Source organism: Apteryx mantelli, chromosome Z (genome assembly GCF_036417845.1).
Source record: "Apteryx mantelli isolate bAptMan1 chromosome Z, bAptMan1.hap1, whole genome shotgun sequence".
In the NCBI taxonomy this organism is placed as follows: Eukaryota; Metazoa; Chordata; class Aves; order Apterygiformes; family Apterygidae; genus Apteryx; species Apteryx mantelli.
The window spans coordinates 48,687,597-48,708,040 of NC_090020.1; the positions used below are offsets into that span (position 1 = coordinate 48,687,597).

The window sequence follows — 20,444 nt, forward strand, 5'->3', positions numbered from 1 at the left end:
TCCAAACAAACAGTAAGTTAAGTTAAGAGCTGTGCACTGGTTGGAGTGATGTCTTCTTGCCATGTTCCACTTGTAGCAAAATTTTGCTACAACTTTCTTAGGACAAAAGTTCCAAGGAAAGTATTATAATGTATTCTCACTCACATGTGAACTCCTTTGGAATGGAAACCAAGACTAAATTAAAGTTAACACAATCACACTGACCAAATAGTCCTCATTACTAGAAACTTAGATGAAGGTGAATGTTCAGTATTCAAATGTCTCTGTTCTTTGTACAATGCCACAAAAAGACCGTTTTTTGCTTCTCAAATGTTAGTGCTCCTGTTTGGTATAGGAGAAAAGTTACTGACATTGTACTGTAATAATACTGACCGTAGATGTACAATGATGGTGCTTCTAGAAATAAAACAAGCTATACTGTAACTTCCTTTATTCATGTTGAAATATGTCAGATACAGGGAACGGAAAGGAGTTTTCCTTCATTTGAGATAGGTATGGACCTTGGAGGGTTTTTAACCTTATTCTTCAACAGAAATGCCAAAACTGTAGTAACTGAGCCACTCCTGGCCTTACATGTACATAGACACTTAACAAGGTGTCTTCTAGCTCTTGTAAAAGCCTTAACGTAGGCAGACCATGAAACTGTAAACCACAAAAACACTATTCTGAAGTTCGCAGATTTATCTGCAATGCAACTCAGTATGTGAATGTACAGCTGAGGAAGAGTTCCTGGAGTGATGATGTGAATTATTGTCCCAGTGTTATGAGGAAAAAAATAAAATAAAAAAATTAACTGGATAGTTTCTACCCCTGTTTTCTGGAGCATAGGTGTGCAGTTAGAAATGAGGAAAAGCAGCCAGAAATTTTGGCACAGAACTCAAATTCTAGCTTGAAAATGTATGGCACGCAGTAGATTGCAAGGGAGTGAGGACATAAGAGGAGCACCCACATATTGTGGGAAGCTGCTGTAACCATTAGCAATGTGAGCTCCAAGGTAAATTCAGTTTGAAAGCCCATTAAGCAGTAGGCTTGCTAAAGCAGGGGCGAGGAGCTGAAAGACGAAAGCTGCCAGCCTCATTCTGGGGCTTTGGGTCACAGGAGAGATGCTCCAAAAGAAGGGCTGAAGCAAGGTTATTCTGCCCACTGCGTATTCTTAAAAATGGGTTCAAAACTGCTAAACTTGCCAGTATGACTAAAGTCCAAAGCCTGCATAACTTTTTTTCCTACCAGCAAATTCTACTCATTCCATAGCCATAAAACAAATCTGTCTTACAGCAAGACCTTTTGTTTTGACATTTTTATCACTACTATTTAATAGCAAAACTATGACTAACTTTTGCGTGGGACAGACAATATGTCATTTTGTGTGGACTTTCTATCCAGCGTTTTAAGCTGCTGTTACCAATTTAAGTGACAAATAAAATTTCTGGAGGAGTTCATAAATGTGAAATATGATGATCTTTATCACAGAACCTGACACCTGTACAAAATGGACTGTAACACCTAGAAGGATAGCCTTGAAGAAAGGCTTCGTTAAAGGTTAGGCCCCCGTCCGCTGAAGCCACTGCCTATCATGCTGGTCAATGCCGTCTCTCTGCTTCTTTTGACTCCCCTGCCATTCTGCCATCTTTGGTACTCATGTGAACGAGCGAGACAGGAAGGCTTTTGTTCTCTCTGCACAGTGTCCATTACAATGACATTCTAGCATATGAATGCGACCTTTAAACACTATTGTAAAAATTATAAAATACTACTACTATACTAATACTACTAATACTATACTAATGGGAAATAATGCACCACAATTAAAGCAAAATCAGGTTTCTGTGTGAACTATTTGTATACAGCTGTTTTAGCTCATATATCTGATCACTCTCACTGAAAGAAGAGTCTTAAAAACCTCTCAGTCTGTCTGTGAGCTTGAGAGCACTCTGCAGAGTCAGTTATTCTTTTCTTGTATAGTGATTTTCTTAGCAACGCTCCAAGGCTTATATCAGTCTTCCAAAATGGGGCAGAGGGGGTCAAAGAAAGCCATTATTAAAAAAAAAAAGAAAAAAAAGAAAAAAAAAGTTGTAACTATAAAACCATACAAATCAGCATGAAATTCAAGGCAAATGCAGTACTTGTCACTACCAAGGCAAAAAAACCTCAAACAAACAAAACTGACCCCCCCCAAACTATCTTCCTTCACAGCTACAGATGTTGACAATTAGCCAATACCTGCATATGGTGTAGGACAGGTATCAAGCAGCATATGAGAACACTTGGAGGCTTCCAAGAACTTTGGACTCCATTGCAATTGTTTTCTAGACCAGAAAGTTTGTGAGATCTTCAGGTATGTGGCACCATGAGGAAAGAACGGATTAGCCAAAGACTGCTGGCATGCAAATATTCATTCCACTTGTATCTTATAAATCTTTAGCCATTAAAGGACTAATAGGCAGCAGGAAAATACCAATGAAAGTCTCGTAGACAGATTCTTCCTTTTTCAGCTTTTCTGCATCTAACTCAAAACTTCAATAATAGGACTGCACCTCAAATTTGACTCAAACATGTGGAGTTCAATACCTATTTTAAAATTTTCTAAGCTTTATGTTAAAAAAAATTAAGATGCTAAGGTACACTTGCAAAAATTAGAAGAGTGAACAAAAAGCAAAAAGAATCCAAAAAACCCCAACTCCACTTCTGCTTCAGGTTTGTTCATGTACAGCTGTTGTTTAAATCAGAACCTACTTTTTATGCATGGAAAAGAGGCATAAGTGATTACTAAAATGATAGAAAAGTAATAGTTTTAGTATATATACACTAAACCTGAATAAGGTTTGACTTACTTGCCTAACAAAGTGCTACTTTGAATTATGAACTCTGTGAGAAACAGGAATGAACAGATCAGAAATGGACGGATAGGACATTAATTTAATCTTAAGTGTTTAGTTAAATTATGTATTTAACCAATTCATTTCTAACATGTTCATCTTTGCAAATAACAACTCAGTCAATATAATGCTGACCCTTTTTTTAACAGCTTCCTTCTAGATAATACGATTGAATTCACTTTAAAGAAATATATCAGTACATCAATGTTCAGTATGATGGATTAGAGAGACAGTAGAGACCTTCAATGCAGTGAAGCCATTGTTACTAGGTACTAAGGAAGCTGATATAAGCCACACTAGGGTAACAAACATCCCACAGTCATGTATGGAAGAAAAGCAATAAATCATCTAATTACTACCATCTGTGGTGCTGAACGTAACAGGCTCCCTCTCATTAGTATAGTACAATTTGACAGACAGGGACTTATCATCAGTCAGTAAGAAAAAGACACATTTATTTACTGGTCAGCCATGTGAGTGAAAGTAAGGAGATGAAGATGACAGTCAAATTTCTTGGCTGAGGGGCTTGCTGTCAGACTCGATTCATATGAGTATCTGTAGAACACCCTTTAGCTATCACTACAGCTCAGTAGTCAGAAGCTGATTTTTTAATCAAAGCCTGCACCATTAAAGACTCAATCTACTTTCTGGTTTAGCTATTTATCCATATACACTAATCAAACATGAGGTAGAAGAAAATTTGTTCTTTTTAAATGTGACTGTAATCATACTCCTTTAAAAATTTACATATTAATCTCACTCATTGATATCTTTTATATATTAATTTCACAGTCATTTCATTTCATAGCAGCAAAAGGTATCTATCTAACATTAACTTAAATGTTAAGGTTTGTGGCATAGTCTACCCAAAAAAGCCCCCCAAAACAAACACCCACCCTCCGCTTTGTCAGCATTTACAGCCCTTTTGGAACAGAAAAATGGCTGGTTCAGACAGACACCTCAACCTTGACAGTTTGACCCTCCACTAAAGAATTGCATATAGTAAACAAACAGCATCTGCCAAAATGTACAGATGCATCCCTGAAAAAGACCTGTAGGGTGCTCTATTCCTCCTTCCAGTTGGTAACAGTTTATCAAAATCAGCAACCGAGCAATCTTACTTACACAGTCTTAAAACTGATTCTGAACGAATCAGTCAAGTCTGGTACAGTACTGCCCCAAATGGGTGGTATAAAGTTATACCCTCTGTCCCTGTGCAAGCATGACTGACTGTCTACTGGTTGTAAATGCTCAGTGGAATAACAAAGCTAAGTATTAATTCAAAGTTCACAAACGTAAATTCCATAAAAATACTGAAAAAGTTACGGACAATGTTTTCTACTTACTAATGAATGTAGTAGTGGTCATGTGCAATGTTAAAAAGAAGTTCCCTCTTCCAAGGTGTTTAAATTTCATCAATATGCAACAAGGGGGAAAAAAGAGGAAAATAAAGTAGAAAAGGGTAAAAATCACTGAAATGAGAAAATATTTACTTGGAAGCACCACATGCAAAGACCTGAACTGGAGGCAGAAAATGTGGGTCCTGTTCTAAGCATTATCACTGAACTGTCACACTGGCAGGTAATTCACCCTCTGCGTTTCTCCTTCCCTTCCCACGCTTATTCTGTTTCCATCCTGTGTATTTGTATCTATTCATGCTGCAAGCTCTTCAGAACATTTACTGTCTTCTCAATAGATGGCTGAAAAGCAACCCAGAGCAACAGAAGCTCATATTTTCAGTTTCAGAAGCTTCTACCATAAAGTAAAACAGCAATCAATGAAGGTTAAGTCACACATAGCAGTTTCCCAAACAAAACCAAGTTAAAAACCCTTCTTTCAGGCCTTACCTATTAGATAACATTGACTATTTAATTTCCCTTGTATTTTTACACCATTTATTGGAAATGCAGTGAATGCAGAATCTGCTTAAATCAGATAAAAATACAGAAGCTACCATTTAAAAAAGAATGATTTCATTCTGTGTATATCAATCTTTTATGCTTATTTAAGCAACACAAAATATATGTATGCAAGTAAGCTAAAAATTAGTTCCACAACGCTTAAAGATATTACGAAACAGTTAAGGAAAAATTCCATTAGGCATCCCATTTCTTAGATGATACTTATTGTAAAAATCTCTTACTCCATTTTCTTTCCTGAGAAGTTTTAATTTGCTATTTGTTTATTTTATGATAGCCCATTTTGCATTTTTATGCATTCTACAATTGGATATGTTTGTGCCTAGTCTTTCCAATGAATACGCAACTTCTGTTGACTGCAAAGACTCCAATCTGACAAATCATCTTCCACTGAAATCACTTTCCAGTGATTTCACTGAAGTCAGATGGAACTGATCACATGCTAAAGATTAAGCACACACTTACGTGTTTTTCTGGAAAACACCCCAAAGAAGAAGCGTAGACAATTTTATTTGTTCTGTTTTTAGGACACACAAATATAAGTTTGTGAGTAATGTTATTACAGGAAAAATTTATGTTCACAGAATAGGATTTTTTTTTTTTTTAATTTGCTAATCAAGTTCTTACTCTCCCCAAAACTCCAGCTGACAAGTGGAATAGTTTCTTCATCCAGACCTTGTATTCTTTTGTGTTACATGTACTCAAGCACAGTGATCAATGGAACAGTGACTAAACCTGATAAAAGTCTGAAGAAGAACATATAAGCATCTAAAAACTAAAAGTTTCTCAGTCTTCAGAAATATAAATGGGTTGCCTTACATGAGTCACATTCAGATTTTGCACAAATTCCACTTTTCTTTAAGCAAACTCTTTAGTAGGTTGTTTTAGATGTATATACCACTAAAAGTATTTCATATGGATTTAATACTGGTAAACACCAAATTATAGAACTACATGTGCAGCAACCTAACAAAGATTTGAACTGTGGACTTTTGCAACTCAATGAAGCACTAAATATAAACTGCTTAAACAGCAGGTTAGTACACCTTTTTATGAATCACGTAAAAGGAAAAAAAAAATGCAGAAGAGTCCACTGCAAACACTGCATAGTAACCATAGGTGATCAGAGACTGAACGCTCAATCCCTTTTATGCTAATCTTTCTTTCTAGGGCCAAGCTCATCGTTAAAATGTAATTCTGCAGTCAGGGGCTGATTCCGTTACTAAATAAATATATACAGAAAGCCTCAAATAAAATTTACCTTTTTTCCCCTCCCTTTTTCTTAGTTACCACCATACAAATGTAAACAAAATACTATTTTGGGTTAAAATACCAGTTTATGCAAGGAGATTCATGTGAAACTATAGTCTCATAATACACTACAATAAAAACTATACAAGATTTCCACCACATTCATTGTATGTGCAGATGATAGCCTAAAATTTACTGACAGAGTCAAAGGAAAAAAAGAACATTATATTTTTCACTGTTTTGTTTTATTTCATTCTATAGTATGTTACGATAGTGAAACTACCTTCAGTAAAATCAACTATTCACGAGTCTTCTCTCTACCTAAACAGCTGGATGTTCGTGAGCAAGACAAAATAAAATTAAGAGCACCCAGAAGACATTCTGAACAGATGGTGTTGCTTTCCGGATCTATGAGACCTAAGCACTGGCACACTATTACAGTAGATCCTGTTACTTGCTTGTCATCTTATTCATGCCACAAGACTAAAAAAAGGGGAGGGAAGAGGAGTTGGTTGTTTTTGTTTTGTTTTTTCCCCCCAGATAGGTAAGATCTTACTGCATTCAATATTGACTCTAAGTGCGAAGGATTTACAGCCTAGACCAGTAGGTAAATAAACAGTCTGCTCAGCAGAGTGGAATTAAGCATCCGGCCAGAGACAGAAAGCCAATACTTTACAAATGGGACTGTTTGGTATTGGCTGCCAGAGGCATCTGCATGCAGCTCCTTAACTACTATGACTCATGAATCTCTCCAGACACAGTTTGTTATCTCAACTCTAAGTAGCTCTCTCTAGTTTGTTCCTGCATTAGTCATGATGAATGCATTTTAGAAGCTCTGACAGCCAAAGATTAAGTTGACAGAAACAAAAAAAGTTCTTTTATTTCACTCTTCAATGGCTTGCTTAGGTTTTTCCAGTCAACCAACACTCACCTACATAGGCTTCATCATCCACCAGGAGGGGTATTGACATGCAGAGGTAGGTATCAGACTATTAAAAGACATAAAAGAACAGAAATTACCTTAAAAATCAGGCATGCTTAGAATGAAGACAACATAAGCATCAAAACACTGCACATTTCCTGAAGATGACTGCGGTAGAACTAAATAAACTGGTATGAAGATTACACTCGTACAGGACTTAGCACTGAATTTATTTGCAGTGGTTAAACCCCTCCTCCCCCCCCCCCAAAGTTTGAAGGAGGTAACAGTACCCTCCTGATGGTACAAATGTACAGGATAAATCAATGGGTATGCTACATAAAATAACTGTTGGGCTTCTGATTTATTTTGTTCAAGATTGGTATGCACCGCGTTCTCAGTATTTATAAACTCACTGCATTCTAAAAAGAAATGGCATCTAACAGCTAAACGCATTTCTACCTAAATCAGTATTTCACCTTATTCCAAGATAAATGGTCCACAAAAACATAAAAATGTTGTGTCATTGTAATGGCAATCACAGAAGTATATTTATTTTTGATTCACGCATCTAACTCCAATTACAATCAATAAAAATATTCTTCACTGGACTTTCTAACAAACTTCACGTACCTCTTAAAAGAAAGAAAAGGAGTAGAATCAGTACAAAAACTAATTTGATCTGTGATTGTCCTCGAACAATGTAAAGGACTATCATTTTCCAGGGGCAACCGCACAGACAGTCCCCCTAAGATATAGTGTAATGGGCAGTCCAGGCAGAAAATATAACAAGAATACTGTCTTCAAGATGCTACAGTTGCCTTGGTTGCCTAAAAGACTTTTGGGTTGAGTTTAAAACGTTCGACCTGTCAACTCTGGCAGTATTTCAGGATTAAAAGGTGAACCAATTAAAACACATACACAGTGAACTCCGACCAATGGCCCCAAACAAAATCCATGTTTTCCATGAATAAGCACCATGGCTCATTAGGAAAGAACTTACAATACCAAGTACAGTCCTTGAAAGCAGTAAAACCGCAACTGGGCGACCCTATTGAAAGAAAGGCTCTTACGCTGTGGTCTTCGTCCATCAACAAAACAGTCAGTAACGTGCTGGTACAACACAGTTACAGTTTGTAAAAGCATGTGAACTACCTGAAAAGGGGCAACGAAGTCAGCCTTATCTTTGTCTACTGAATGCAGAGCAGGTCCTACAAAAGTACCTGTATGCCTCCACTTTAAGAGAATTCAATGATCCCTATGGTAATCCTTCTAAAACAACAATGTGAATACTTGTACCATAGATACACCCTTACTGGTATGACCAAAGATTCATCTCAGTTTCAGAGGAATACACACAGATGGTTAGGCTTTTTGGAATCCAAAGAGGTTAATCTTCAGTATCTGTTTTCAACCGACGAGAATTATCTGGGAAGCTCAAGGGAATAAGGCCACACTGGAATATCAAGGACTTTGGAAAATAAAATTAAATGTGATAGCCAACAGTGATGCTATGGAAGCACTCAACACAGCAGCAATGTTATTTCAGTACTGGCCTTTATTTTTCCAGCTTGGAGCTATTTTTGACTGAACAGCCAGAACTTAACTCCTTCTAGAACAATTCATATGTTCACATGATCCTTCCAACCGAAGGTCTACTGCAGGTCACAAGAGGTCCACTGGTCATAAGTTAAAAGAACTAAGTAGTTTTGTTAGACACCTGTTAGCCAACTGTGACTCTACTGGTGACACAGAAACACGGCAGTAGAGAAAGGTCAGAAGAATTTAGTTTGCAAAGCCTACTGAAAGTGGCAATCTGTGGCCAAACAGTAAATTCAGAAATTTAAAATCCTACGTTTTGCTGGGAAAAGAAAATTGACACTTAAGACTTTCAGTCGGCCTTTGTCTGGGTTTAGAGTGCAATTCTGAAAGGTAACACTTAGATTTTGCCCTTCTAATACATAGGAGTAAATTTACAGAACAGAATCCTGAAAACATTGCAAGTGGGATACAGTTGTCTAAACACAGGCACCTAGTGCCATCCTAAATAGCCTCAGACACCCTGTCAAGGCTCCAGCTGCCTCTTCTGCAGTCATTAGTTTCCGGTATGCCCTATATTCTACCTGCCAGCCCCACATAAATGTTGTGGTTGCTTCAGAGAATCTGAAATGGGGCATGGTATCTATGTTTAGGCAACTGAGTGTTGTGTATGCGAGACTGGGTTTAAATCACTGAAAAGAAAAGGGGAAAAAATAAAAGAGAGGCAAGAATTACTCAACAGGCTAACTGCTGTATATACTGAAAATATGATACTCAAATTAATGAAAAACAGTGGAAGAACTTGAAAGGAAAAAAAAAAGAGTACATTTCAGAAACTTAAAAAAAAAATCTCAATGTACTTGGACAGGTAGATCCAGTGAAAAAGAACAGCCTCATAGTGGGATTCTGTGCAAGTCCTCTAAGAAGATTATACAATAATGTGTACAGTGTATTTAGGCGGGGCATCTGAAACACACTCAGATGCTTGTTTCAGAAATGATAGCTCCAGCTGAAAAGTGCTAAGGGGAAGAACTTCTCTGAACTCCACTGATTTGAAAATCTTAAAAAGCTATCAGAAAAAAAACTTACCTTAAATGCTGTATGAATTACAACATGTAATTCTTGCTACTAATAAATATTTGGCTTATCTTAGCTGATAATCATCACATATTAAAGCCTTTCACAAGATGGGGTGCCTGTCTGAAGAATATCTTTGCCTGTATCTTACGCCCCGGCCTTTCAAGTCTACCAGATCTTCTTTCTGTAGGCAACACTTTCTGTTTCCTCCCACCCTCCCCCCAAACACTCCAAGAAATTGTTTTTTAGATTCATTGACCTACGCTGGCCATTCCAACAGTACCAGTGAGCTGAAATGTATTAACAGAAACTCTTATTAAAAACAAAACAAAAACAAAACAAAAAAACAAACAAAAACACCACACAAACACACAACCTTTAGAAGAATTATTCAGTATCTGATTCCACATCTCTGCAAGGTCTCTGGCTAGCTAAATTAAAAATAATATACAAGTGGCAACTCAATGCAAGAAGTGGTGTTCTGTAGAAACAAGCATTTCCAAGGTGAGACAAGATGATGAAGAAGATTAGTGAACTCATTTGATGACAGAAAGAAACAGAAAAGTTGAAGATGGTTCAGAACAGGAGCACAATAATAATTCAAGGCTTAAAGAAGACACCTTACAGTGAGATTCTGTAAGTTCAATCATTGAGACTGTGGAAACAAAGAGCAAATGGCAACTTAAATACAGTCTATAAACATCTATTTAAAAAAAGAGAGAGAGAGAGAGAGAGAGAGAGAGAATATTTCTAGTCTAAGACAAAGGTGTAATATGATGTAGTGAATAGCAGCAGAAGCCAGAAGAAAAAATTCACTAGAAAAGAAAAAACCTTTTTTTGGAAAAATGATGGCTTGATGCACCAGGTAGAAAGAATTGGGCTGGATTCTCTATTCACTGTCCTCAAACAAACACTAACAAGTCTTCCTAAAATACAGACTCTAGCCTGATCACAGGTGATGGGACTCCAAATGAAAAATACTATGTAAAATTCAATGGCATGTTTCATGCAAGAGCTTAGACTAGATCATCATAATGGTCCCCTCTGGCAGTATAATTCATGAATTCTTTGCTTGAACACTACATTGACTTGTGCCCAACTGAACAACATATATTGTTTACATATTCAGCATCTTCAATTACACAAAACAGTATTACAAATGAGCAAAATATTTTACTGGATCTTTGTATAATTTTCTTTAAAAGATAAATAATTAAGATATATAGACATTAAATGAGCAAGTAGGGTTTTTTTTAAATCAAGCAGGAGACTAAATTTATCTTAATTTAGCAGATTCACTAGCTTTTATAATGAGTTTAATCTCAATAATCAATATAGCCTTGTTTTTTTTAGCTCTGTAGCTATTCAGTCGTCCTCTTGAAGACTTTTCCATCTGCACTGTTACTTCTGTATCTTTCATGCAGAGCATTACATTAGAAGAAACTTCTTTCCCATCACACAAAATATATCACTGTTGATTCCTCAGATTAACCAATTGCTGATCTGAATAAAACTTCTACTTCTCTGCATCAAATTACAGCATAGCAATACAACTGAAACACAAGATTTCTTCTTCACAGAAAATGTAAGTGAAGGACAGATAGCACAAAACGTACCGATGCTGCTCTAAATCTACTATTTTGTTCTCTAGATTTTTAATTCACTCACACCTCCAGTAATTTCTGCTCCCCCCACACACTTTTTTTTTTTTTCTTTCCTACACAAATAGTTATGATTGAGAACTCAGGAACTGGAATTAGGTATTACCAAAATAGTGACACATCTCCCAAGAGCTCAAAATAAAGCACTTAAAGTGCCCCTGTCCCCTTCACTTCATTGATTTATTTTGGCATCTTTCACAAGGGCAGACAAACGTGCAGATAGACCCCAGCAGTACAAACCCCTCCTCTTCCCATACATGCTCCTATATAACCACCCATACGGAAAACTGGAACTCACAACAAAGCCACACTCGCTAAGCCCACACATCTGTCCTCAGGGCCAAGAGGTACACGAGGAAGAGAGCTAATTAGTAAGAAGGCACTACATAGAAATTTCCCCTGTACAGACAATTCCTTCCCTTCCAAGATTTTTCTGTCACAAAGACAAACTAGCCGTGCTCGACCCACGAAGCGGCTGGGCACTCCCTGCTGGGGAGCGCAAGGAAATGAAGATCACCTTTTCTGCGTTACTTCTTGCCGAGTATAACAATGTTTAACTTGTCTAAACAGGAGACAACTTTCCTGTAGAGTTAGTGTGTGGCACCGCGTGTGTAGGGCGAGGGGGAAGGTAGAAGAGCGAGAGAGCACATGAAACAAGAACAGAACTTAAAATACATACAGCTAGTTATTCATTATTTCCCTTACCTGTTTAGGTTGCATTCTGCTGCTCTCGCTCTTCCACCATCCCTCCTCCAAATCTTAACTAAAGCATAAATTTTCAGTTTACTGTCTGCGTGACTACTTTTGGGTACAGGTTCAAATAAGTGAAAAGTATTATTTTTTTTCCTCTTATTAACTACTACAGTTTTCTCAAAAGAAAAAGGGGAGGGGGACAAAAAAAAAGTGAAGTAACCTAACTCTTCACAGTTAATCATGTTCTTAGCCCTTCAACTAATGGTTCCTTAGGTTAGATCACAAAAAACACATGAAATTCCATATATGCAATATGATAAATGGAGAATAGTTTTTACTCTTTCTGAAAGATATTTAATTTTTTTTGCAGATAGAAATTTTCTAGCAGAAACTACATTTCTGTTCTGCACTCACTGGAACGACACAGCTTGCTCCAAATTACATGTTTCAGAGGGGTGCTCCCCAATAACCAAAAACCTCAATTCTCCCTTCAGTTTTTTTTGAAAGTGCTATCTGCAACAATGAGTCATCAGCTACTGCAGCACAACATCATGTTCTTTCCAAGCCTCTGCAGCCTTTTAAAAGAAAAGTACGGTCTTTTAATGACATATGTAATCCCCTGCACTGCCTCGCTGCAAAACACAATCATTTTCATCTCACTTAATGAAACTACCTGCAAAAGTGACACTAGAAACTCAGAGTTTTATGTGATTTTTAAGAGATACTGATGTTAAAAAACTCAATTTTCTTCATTCTTACTCATTTGGCTCAGTAGAGGATAAGCAATTTAATATCAGAAAGAGTATATTGTTCTAAATTGTTTACAGTAGCTTTCCTAGGGTATTTTAAGGGTTTACAATACTGGGTCACAATTATTATCCTAATAAAAAGCTTTATGATTAGTCTTTCTCAATTTGCCTAAGTTGTGGCAATGTTCAAGTTTAACGTAACCAAATGCACTGAGGCACCATTTGAGATCTGGTGTCAACTGCAACTGTAAAAAAAACTAAGTCTTTGTTGCACAGCTGGAGATATTTCGTTTTAAAAAAGTCATTCTCCTTGTTTTAATATCTTCTGTATTGCTTTCAATATTATTCCACTGCTATGCCCCCAGAATAAACTTCAGCATTTCAGTTTATGAAACCAACATACTACAAAAAGTTAATCAAGTGAAAAGACTTTTCTTTCATTTGAAGCAAGTTTTTTGATTTCTGCTCTTCTCTGGCATATACACAGATCTATGAGAGTTACCCTGTTTTATCCTGCTCATTTGCTAATATTGTTGGCAAAGTTTTATTTTCCTTGCTTACAAAACAAAGAATAAGTGGCAATAATAAAAACTGCATTTGTCTCACCTGCTTAGGAGTCACCCCAGGCATGCGAATGTCCAGTGCAAAATCTGATAGACCAAGTGAAATCACTGGCCTGTTGCTTCCAAGGCATTCATTGGAAAGAGACCTAGTAGTATCTTTATACCTTAAAAAGAAGAAGGAGAGATTTCAAAAATACTGACTTTTGTTATATCCTTCTAAAAAGATGAGGCTTCAAAACAAATAAAGTTTGACAACTCTGAGTGACTCAAAGTGATTTGGGAACTTCACTCCTTTGTGAACTCAGGAAAAACATCTTAGTTATCAAGCATGTTTTGAAGCAGTTCCTATGAACAATCAGATGGACCGGCTTGGAAAGCATTAGCTTAAAAATAAAGTACTAGATGTAACCTGCCAGCTCATCTAAATAATAGTCTGAGATACATGTGCGAACAGATAAAGAATTAATTCTCAAAAATATTTTAAATACTGTTAATCATTCAAGACTTTTTTTTTTTTCTTAAGACTACATACCTGATGTAGAATTCAATACAGATTAAATCTAAATTATGTGCAAAGGGGAAGTTTTTAATTCCAAACACTATGTCATTAATAGCAAGTCTGTCTTCCCATTATATGCCAGCAAAGTAAAACAGTAAGTTTTACAACTTCACATGATTGTTAAGGAGGTCTGTATTGAATGCAACATAAAATAAAAAAAGGAAAAAAAAGTAGATCACTATGAAGAACAACTAAAACATCTGAGACATGATGCAACCCCAATATAAGTTTTGAATAAATATATATAAATGACACTGTAAACTACAGTGCACAATGTACCTCATACACAATAACACACTTTTTTGAAGAGTTAAGAGGCTATTTCTCTTGTATGTGCTACCTTCAAATTTGTCTATGCAACTTTACATTCAAGACTCCAGAAAAGCCCCGGAATTCTCTCATTTTAAGCTAGCTAATGCTTTCTCATTAAAGCACGTCAGTTTATATTGCAAGCTAATGGGGGTAGGCGACATATATTTACTCACTGTGTAAAATCTCAAATACACCTGTGGGGTTCTATGAAAATTTCTGTTAATTACTGTTTGATCATTCTAACACAGAGAACTCACATTTTAGAGAGCAGTCTGAGGGTAAAACAATAGAATTCCTGGCTTTCACATGACAAAAGAATGCCATTTCAAAATTACAGCAAAACTGTTCAGAATAAGGCAGCAAAACCCAACAAATATCACACGCATTTTTAGGTAGGACATACTTTCCCAGACTTCCATTATATAATAACGGATGGCAGCCCTAAGCAAGCATGCATTCAAAACACAAGGTCTTCCTGCATAACCCACCTCTTGAAGACAGAAAGTGGGCTCCTGAAACCCAAACAGCTGTTTTGAAAAACAAGGAAGAGTATTAGCAGGCTGTTAATGAGGCCAGCCATGTCCACCCTGCTGTTCCTGGCCCGATTAAGGGAGCAGAGAAAGGGCAGCGCAGCGCTCTCGGCTCTGATCCTGACAATTAGGCAGCAGCAGCAATATCAATTCGCTACTTCATTACTGCGCGCTCTGCAGACATCCTACAGCTTTTGACAGACCATCTGTCTTGGAAGGTGATGCACTGTAAATCAGGAAGGTGGATGATGCTATGTTGTCTTTATTATTAGCTGTAAAAATCTGTTGAAGAATCTTCCCTTGCAGACAGATGACACTGTACTTTCGTCCACTTAGGAGCTGAAGCGAAGTGGCACTCCTGATGCTTTCTCCCCGTGTCGCATGGTGAAATCTGCAGGTTACTTATCAATCCACAGTGCCAGAGCCTCTAAGCGGCATCACAGAAACCCACGTCAGTCATCCTTCAGAACCTGTAAAAACAGCAGCAGATAAAGGATGACTAACACATTACAGCATTAGTTCTCAGCAAATCCCTGCTGAGGCTTTCTAATACATTAGTACTTTCACAAGCTTTAGCCCAGCCCAGTGAAGAATGCACCAAGTCTTTTGATTCCTCCCTTTCTTTCCCTCCCACCCACAGACAGAGAGACCAATATGTTTAATATTGATAGGCAAAACTCCCACTAGAATTCCTATTCTGCATGGTAAAAAAAACATCAAAAACCCTAACACGCAAAAGGCAAAGCCGGGAGTATTTCACACATACAAGCTGTAACGTGTCTTACAAGCAGCAAAAAACAACCAAACAAAAAACCTAGGAACAACCACCCACTTGCAAGGCAAGAAACAAGATTTCTAAATTCTCTCAGCTAAGATTAAATGTTTCGGCACTTCTTGCAGGCTGAGAGAATATTTTATTTTTAATACAACCAGAAATGCTGCACAAAAACTACTACTGAGATCAACCAAACTGCTTCATATACTAGTTGAATACTGCTTTTATCTTTTGTATGTTAAGGTTACTTCAGCTTAAGCCATTACTCTCCTCACTGCATTAACTTTAACCTTAGCTGCCCTGACATCTTATTTTAGTTGATTACACCTTTCAATTTCAAAAATTTAAAAAGTTTTTTTTAAGTATGCTAAAAAATAACACTGCAGTAACAAGTGTGCTACCAATGACACATATTAGTGTTTTTATTAAGCATACCAATTCCGGCAGGAGACAAATTTCAGATCATAAATAAGATCAAAATCTTTAAATTGTATTATTTAGTAATTCTTACAAAAATAAATACTTAAGGAAAAAAAACAACCCTATCTTCCAATCCCTAGAAAACATGGTCAAAATACAACTAGAAGATGAAACAGCAAAGAAGGATTCTGAAATGAATCAATTTAAATTATCATGTTTAAGTAATCACTTCCATCTCAACGTGAGGGCTCACGCACTGAAAAGGCTTCTTATGAAACACAAGTGGCTTGTACCTACACTAAAAGCCAGGCTGGCAACTTGCCAGTTGTTTGGCGGCTACACTAGATTTGCATTCAAGTACTCATAAAAGATGCACATAAAAAACCCTTGATTATATTAATCATCATTAAACTTGGAGATTTTATTAATTGAAGGACGACACAAAAGATTCTGTCACAAACAACTAAATATAGACTTCATCTTTGTTTTCAGCTGGTCAAAACCAGGCCAAAGCTGTCCAAAATCATTCATGCAAGCAGTGATGCAAGACTCATTCTTTCCATTTACATAGAATTGAATCTCTTTGCTTCTGTGATCTATTGATCAATGAATAAAATTGAATTCAGAAATGAATTCTGAGATATTACAGTACACTATGATTTGATTCTTTGGTTTCTATGCAACAATTTTGAGGGTTTTTTTTCTGTTCTTTTTTTCCAATATGCTTTTCTTTTGTATTAGTTATGAGCACAACATGGCTGCAGAAGTGCTTCATGTTTCCCCAGACACATCTAACCAACTTTCCAGCTGTTTAGCTCTTTTCTTCAGAGGAAAAAAAAATTTGCACAAAGTAGAACTGGTGAAGAAACCCTAAGACTTGAAACCTATTTAACACATTTGTTAAACAGTATCAAATTAGGAGGTGCTGATGCTTAGAAATTATGCTTTCTCCTACAGTACACACGGTGAGTACATTTGACAGGCAAGAGCTCTGCAGAAGAGAAGCAGAAAGAACAGATTACACTCTAACACGTACTGAGTTACAATGCTTTAAGTTTTGGAATCTGAAAAGATATTTTCAAGTGACTGAGAAATACACAGGTGCTTCTAATTTTGTCCAACTTCGTGAAGTCTGAAATTGTTTATACCAAGTCTGTTACAAACATCTACTTGGCATATGAATTACCAGAAGGAAGTTGCTGAGAAACCTGATCATTAATATGGGGGTTTCCTTGCAGCAGCTTTCGGTTCTCACTGTAGAGTTAAACATGGTAACAGTCAGAACAAAGCACCAGAATATAGCTTAATATTACAGGGAAATGTCTGGTAATCCATACCAGAATCCATACCATCCAAAAAAAAAAAAAAAACCCACCTCCTGGAATTATCTGACAAAGCAAAGAAATTAAATCCCTAATGAGATCATTATGCATGCATGCCTAACATCTGTATATTCTACTTAAATATAGGCCTACTTCATCTACAAATTTTGTTTTTAACTGCAGTTTCATTGACTGGATGGAAATTTTAAATGGATAAAAATTAAGTATATCTGGTACTTAAGATGAGGCCCTTGCACAACAGCATTTTACATTTGGGTGAAGCAGGCAGAGAGGGGAAAGGTAGCTCAGTTCTGAAGAGATTTCAATCTAATTTTAGATATGATGCAATGAGCAAGAACACCAGACAGTGAGGGAGAAAAGTGAAGATGAGAGATTCAATAATAAGATTACACAGTTACTTAGGGTTCATTAACATCACATCTTGATACCACTGTTTTGTTTTCAATTTGGAGTCAGAAATCCTGAGGGAGCAGGAGAAGTGAAGTTAATAGAGGTAATTAATGCTCTTAGTAAGGGAGTGTAAGGGAGATGAAAATTATTTTGGGCAAGGTAAGCACGTGCTTTTATCTCCCATGCCCCACCTGACATAAAAGAAAACAATGACAAAAAAGCAGGGGAACACACACACACAGAACAGCCATCTGCAACTAGTAGGGAGAGGTCTTACTGAACAGGTCGAGAAACGAGGTGGCCAGGAAGCTCAAATTCGAAATACAATGCAAAAAAGCATGCAAAATAAAGTAACAATATTTCACTGTGACTTAAAGAAATCAAACAGCAAGCCTTTCAAAAAGAGCAGCAATTAACTGATCAATTACCAAAAATGACCTACAGAAAAAGCTCTGTATTAACTAGAAGTTCATAAAGCAGGCCATAACCATTTCTTCTTCTCAGGTTTAGTGTTTAGAAAATTTTATGTACAGTACAAATTGAACAAAGTCACAAGCAGAAACCTCACCTTCAGTCACCAATACCTGCAAAGGAAAGAGGAAAAACAAACCCCCCCCCCCCAAAAAAAAAAAAAACAGTGGAGTGATGTGAAAGTCTATCACAGGTGGTAATTTCTCATTGGTAATTTTTTTTTCATGTTTCTTATGCATCAGAATCATAGGATTGAGCAAGGATTACTTGGTTCTGTCTTCACTTATAGCTCAGAGTCTATGTTTCATCTCAGACAAAATTTTCAGCTTGAGCAGCTCAGTTTTGCCATCATTAGATCACAGGTAATGAAATATATTTAAGCATCCTTAACTAACTTCACAGTTAGAAAGCAAAGAAAGCAAAGCTCCTGATTTCTCAAAGAATGCTGGTTACTCTTAGGGTCCCTGCTTCTTCCCACACACTTTCCAATCCTAACAGTTATTCAGGAAGAATAAGGATTAACAAGCAACACTAACAGTACCACAGCATATTCCAAAGGAAATATCAAAAACTTAACCATCAGCTGAGAAGCATGGGGATATGTGGCAATACAGGATGGCCACGTAAGTAACCTTCCAACCATCAGGAGTACAGCATAGTGAAAAGTTGATGTAAAAGATGAAAGAAAAAAAATCCCCCAAAAGTCAGAAGAATGTCAAATCAAAAACTGGACATTGTGCTTGTCAACATGCGAGAAGGTAATGTTAAAACAAACAATCCTCCCCAGATCCATGTATTCCAGTTCTCAAAATACACAGACCATATGGTCTAAGTGCATGCCATAGATCTTCGGTAAATAATTTCAAACTAAACATGACACTGGATAAAATAATCCTAATTTCTGAACACCTGCCTATTTGATTAGCAGTCTGCTTGGTGTCATCCTCATAAAGAACAACAACAACATTGTTTGCAAACCAGTAAGTTCTGGCACGTGTTATTTAAGAACGGGGGTAACTACAAAAGAACATTTTGATTTCCCAAAAATCAAAACAGATCAGCTGTGAATCTGTGACATCAGGCATTTCTATTTTATAATCAGACATTTATAGTTTTCCTATTTTTATGTCAAGAGGACATGTTAGATCTTCATGAATTAATTACACAAGACATCAAAGAAGGTATCTGATGACTGGATACGCAGGCATGTTATTGTACCTTAGGTATACAAACAACAGCCAGTTCAGCCACTGAACTGTAACCAGGCCTCCAGGTTGAAGTAATTTGCTTCTAGTAACACAGCAAAACCAGCATGTTGGGGGATCAGCTTGGGCCACATTCATTAATGCACAGACTACAGCCACTTATGACACCTTGGTCAAAGACGACTACAAGAGGAATTTGGCAAGAAGTCAACAAATTAGTCCATGGCAGGAGAGAGCAACACCAATGCCAACAAAGCAGTCAAACTGTCAAGGGATTGGGAGAGCAGCTATTGCAAACACAGAGGTTTAATAAACTCTTTCAGCAAAACAGAAAACAAAAACAAACCACAGCCCAATATAGAGGAAATAGGCCCGCAGGATAGACGGACCAAGGATTTTTCCCTTGGACTGTGGCAGCAGATGGTGGAAAACTTGTCTTTGCCAACTGAGCTCTCTTGGTTACTGTTAGCACTCCAGAGGAATGAAGGGGTAAGAAAGTGTGAGGAAAGCAGAGAAAAACTCTTCCCCAGGTAATCTACTTTTACAGTACAAAATTTTTTGGAAACTGATGGAGCTATGACTACAAAGAACATACACCCCACTTTAACATCACTGTGTAACTTTTAATGTAACATATGTCAGCCAAACGTAGCACTTATGTAGATTTTTTTTTTTAATAATCAAAAAAAATCACCAGTTATGGCAATTTATTAACGAAATATTTCAAAATAAGTGATGGATTTGTTACTAGCTTAGAAAATTCTTTCTTAAAGTTTTGGTATGCTGTCTTTGTGAAGATCTGTACTTTCCTTAAGGCAATTTCTTTCTAATCAGCCTTACAGAAAAGTGTTTAGAACATGATTATAAATCCTTCAAAAACCGGGAGTTTAGTACAGTAGAAGCAGCTGCTTCAATTTGGACTTCTGTGGGACTGCTCCTCTAATAAGAGCTGAAGATAAATTTTCACTGTATGCCCAGTTCATTGTGATAGCTGGCTCCCTTGTATTTGCCTCTCCCCCCTGCTCTGGATCTGCTGAGCAAGTGGAGGGCTCCCTCCTCCCCCACGCCAGCAACGCCTTAGGTTTCCATCAGGTCAGCCGGCCGACATGTCCGTCTGCAGCTGCGCAACCTGTACGTTTCCACAAAAGCAGTGGTGTGAGCACACACCTGGGACGGGAAAACATGCTCCTGT

General features: G+C 37.2%; 1 protein-coding gene across 5 annotated transcripts in view; it reads right to left on the reverse strand.

The window, feature by feature from the left end:
* Positions 1-20,444, reverse strand: part of PAM (peptidylglycine alpha-amidating monooxygenase) — a 148,252-nt gene that overhangs the window by 70,483 nt on the left and 57,325 nt on the right. For 4 of the 5 annotated variants that reach the window (XM_067316624.1, XM_067316621.1, XM_067316626.1 and 1 more), the window contains exons 2-4: positions 14,607-15,118; positions 13,291-13,411; positions 6,978-7,035 (exon numbers count right to left, since the gene is read on the reverse strand). In XM_067316624.1, coding sequence (XP_067172725.1) covers positions 6,978-7,035; positions 13,291-13,411; positions 14,607-14,698 — 271 coding nt within the window. In that variant the 5' untranslated portion in view covers positions 14,699-15,118. Of the gene's footprint in view, positions 1-6,977; positions 7,036-13,290; positions 13,412-14,606; positions 15,119-20,444 lie in introns of those variants that run through there. The other variant, XM_067316625.1, reaches the window with a different exon arrangement.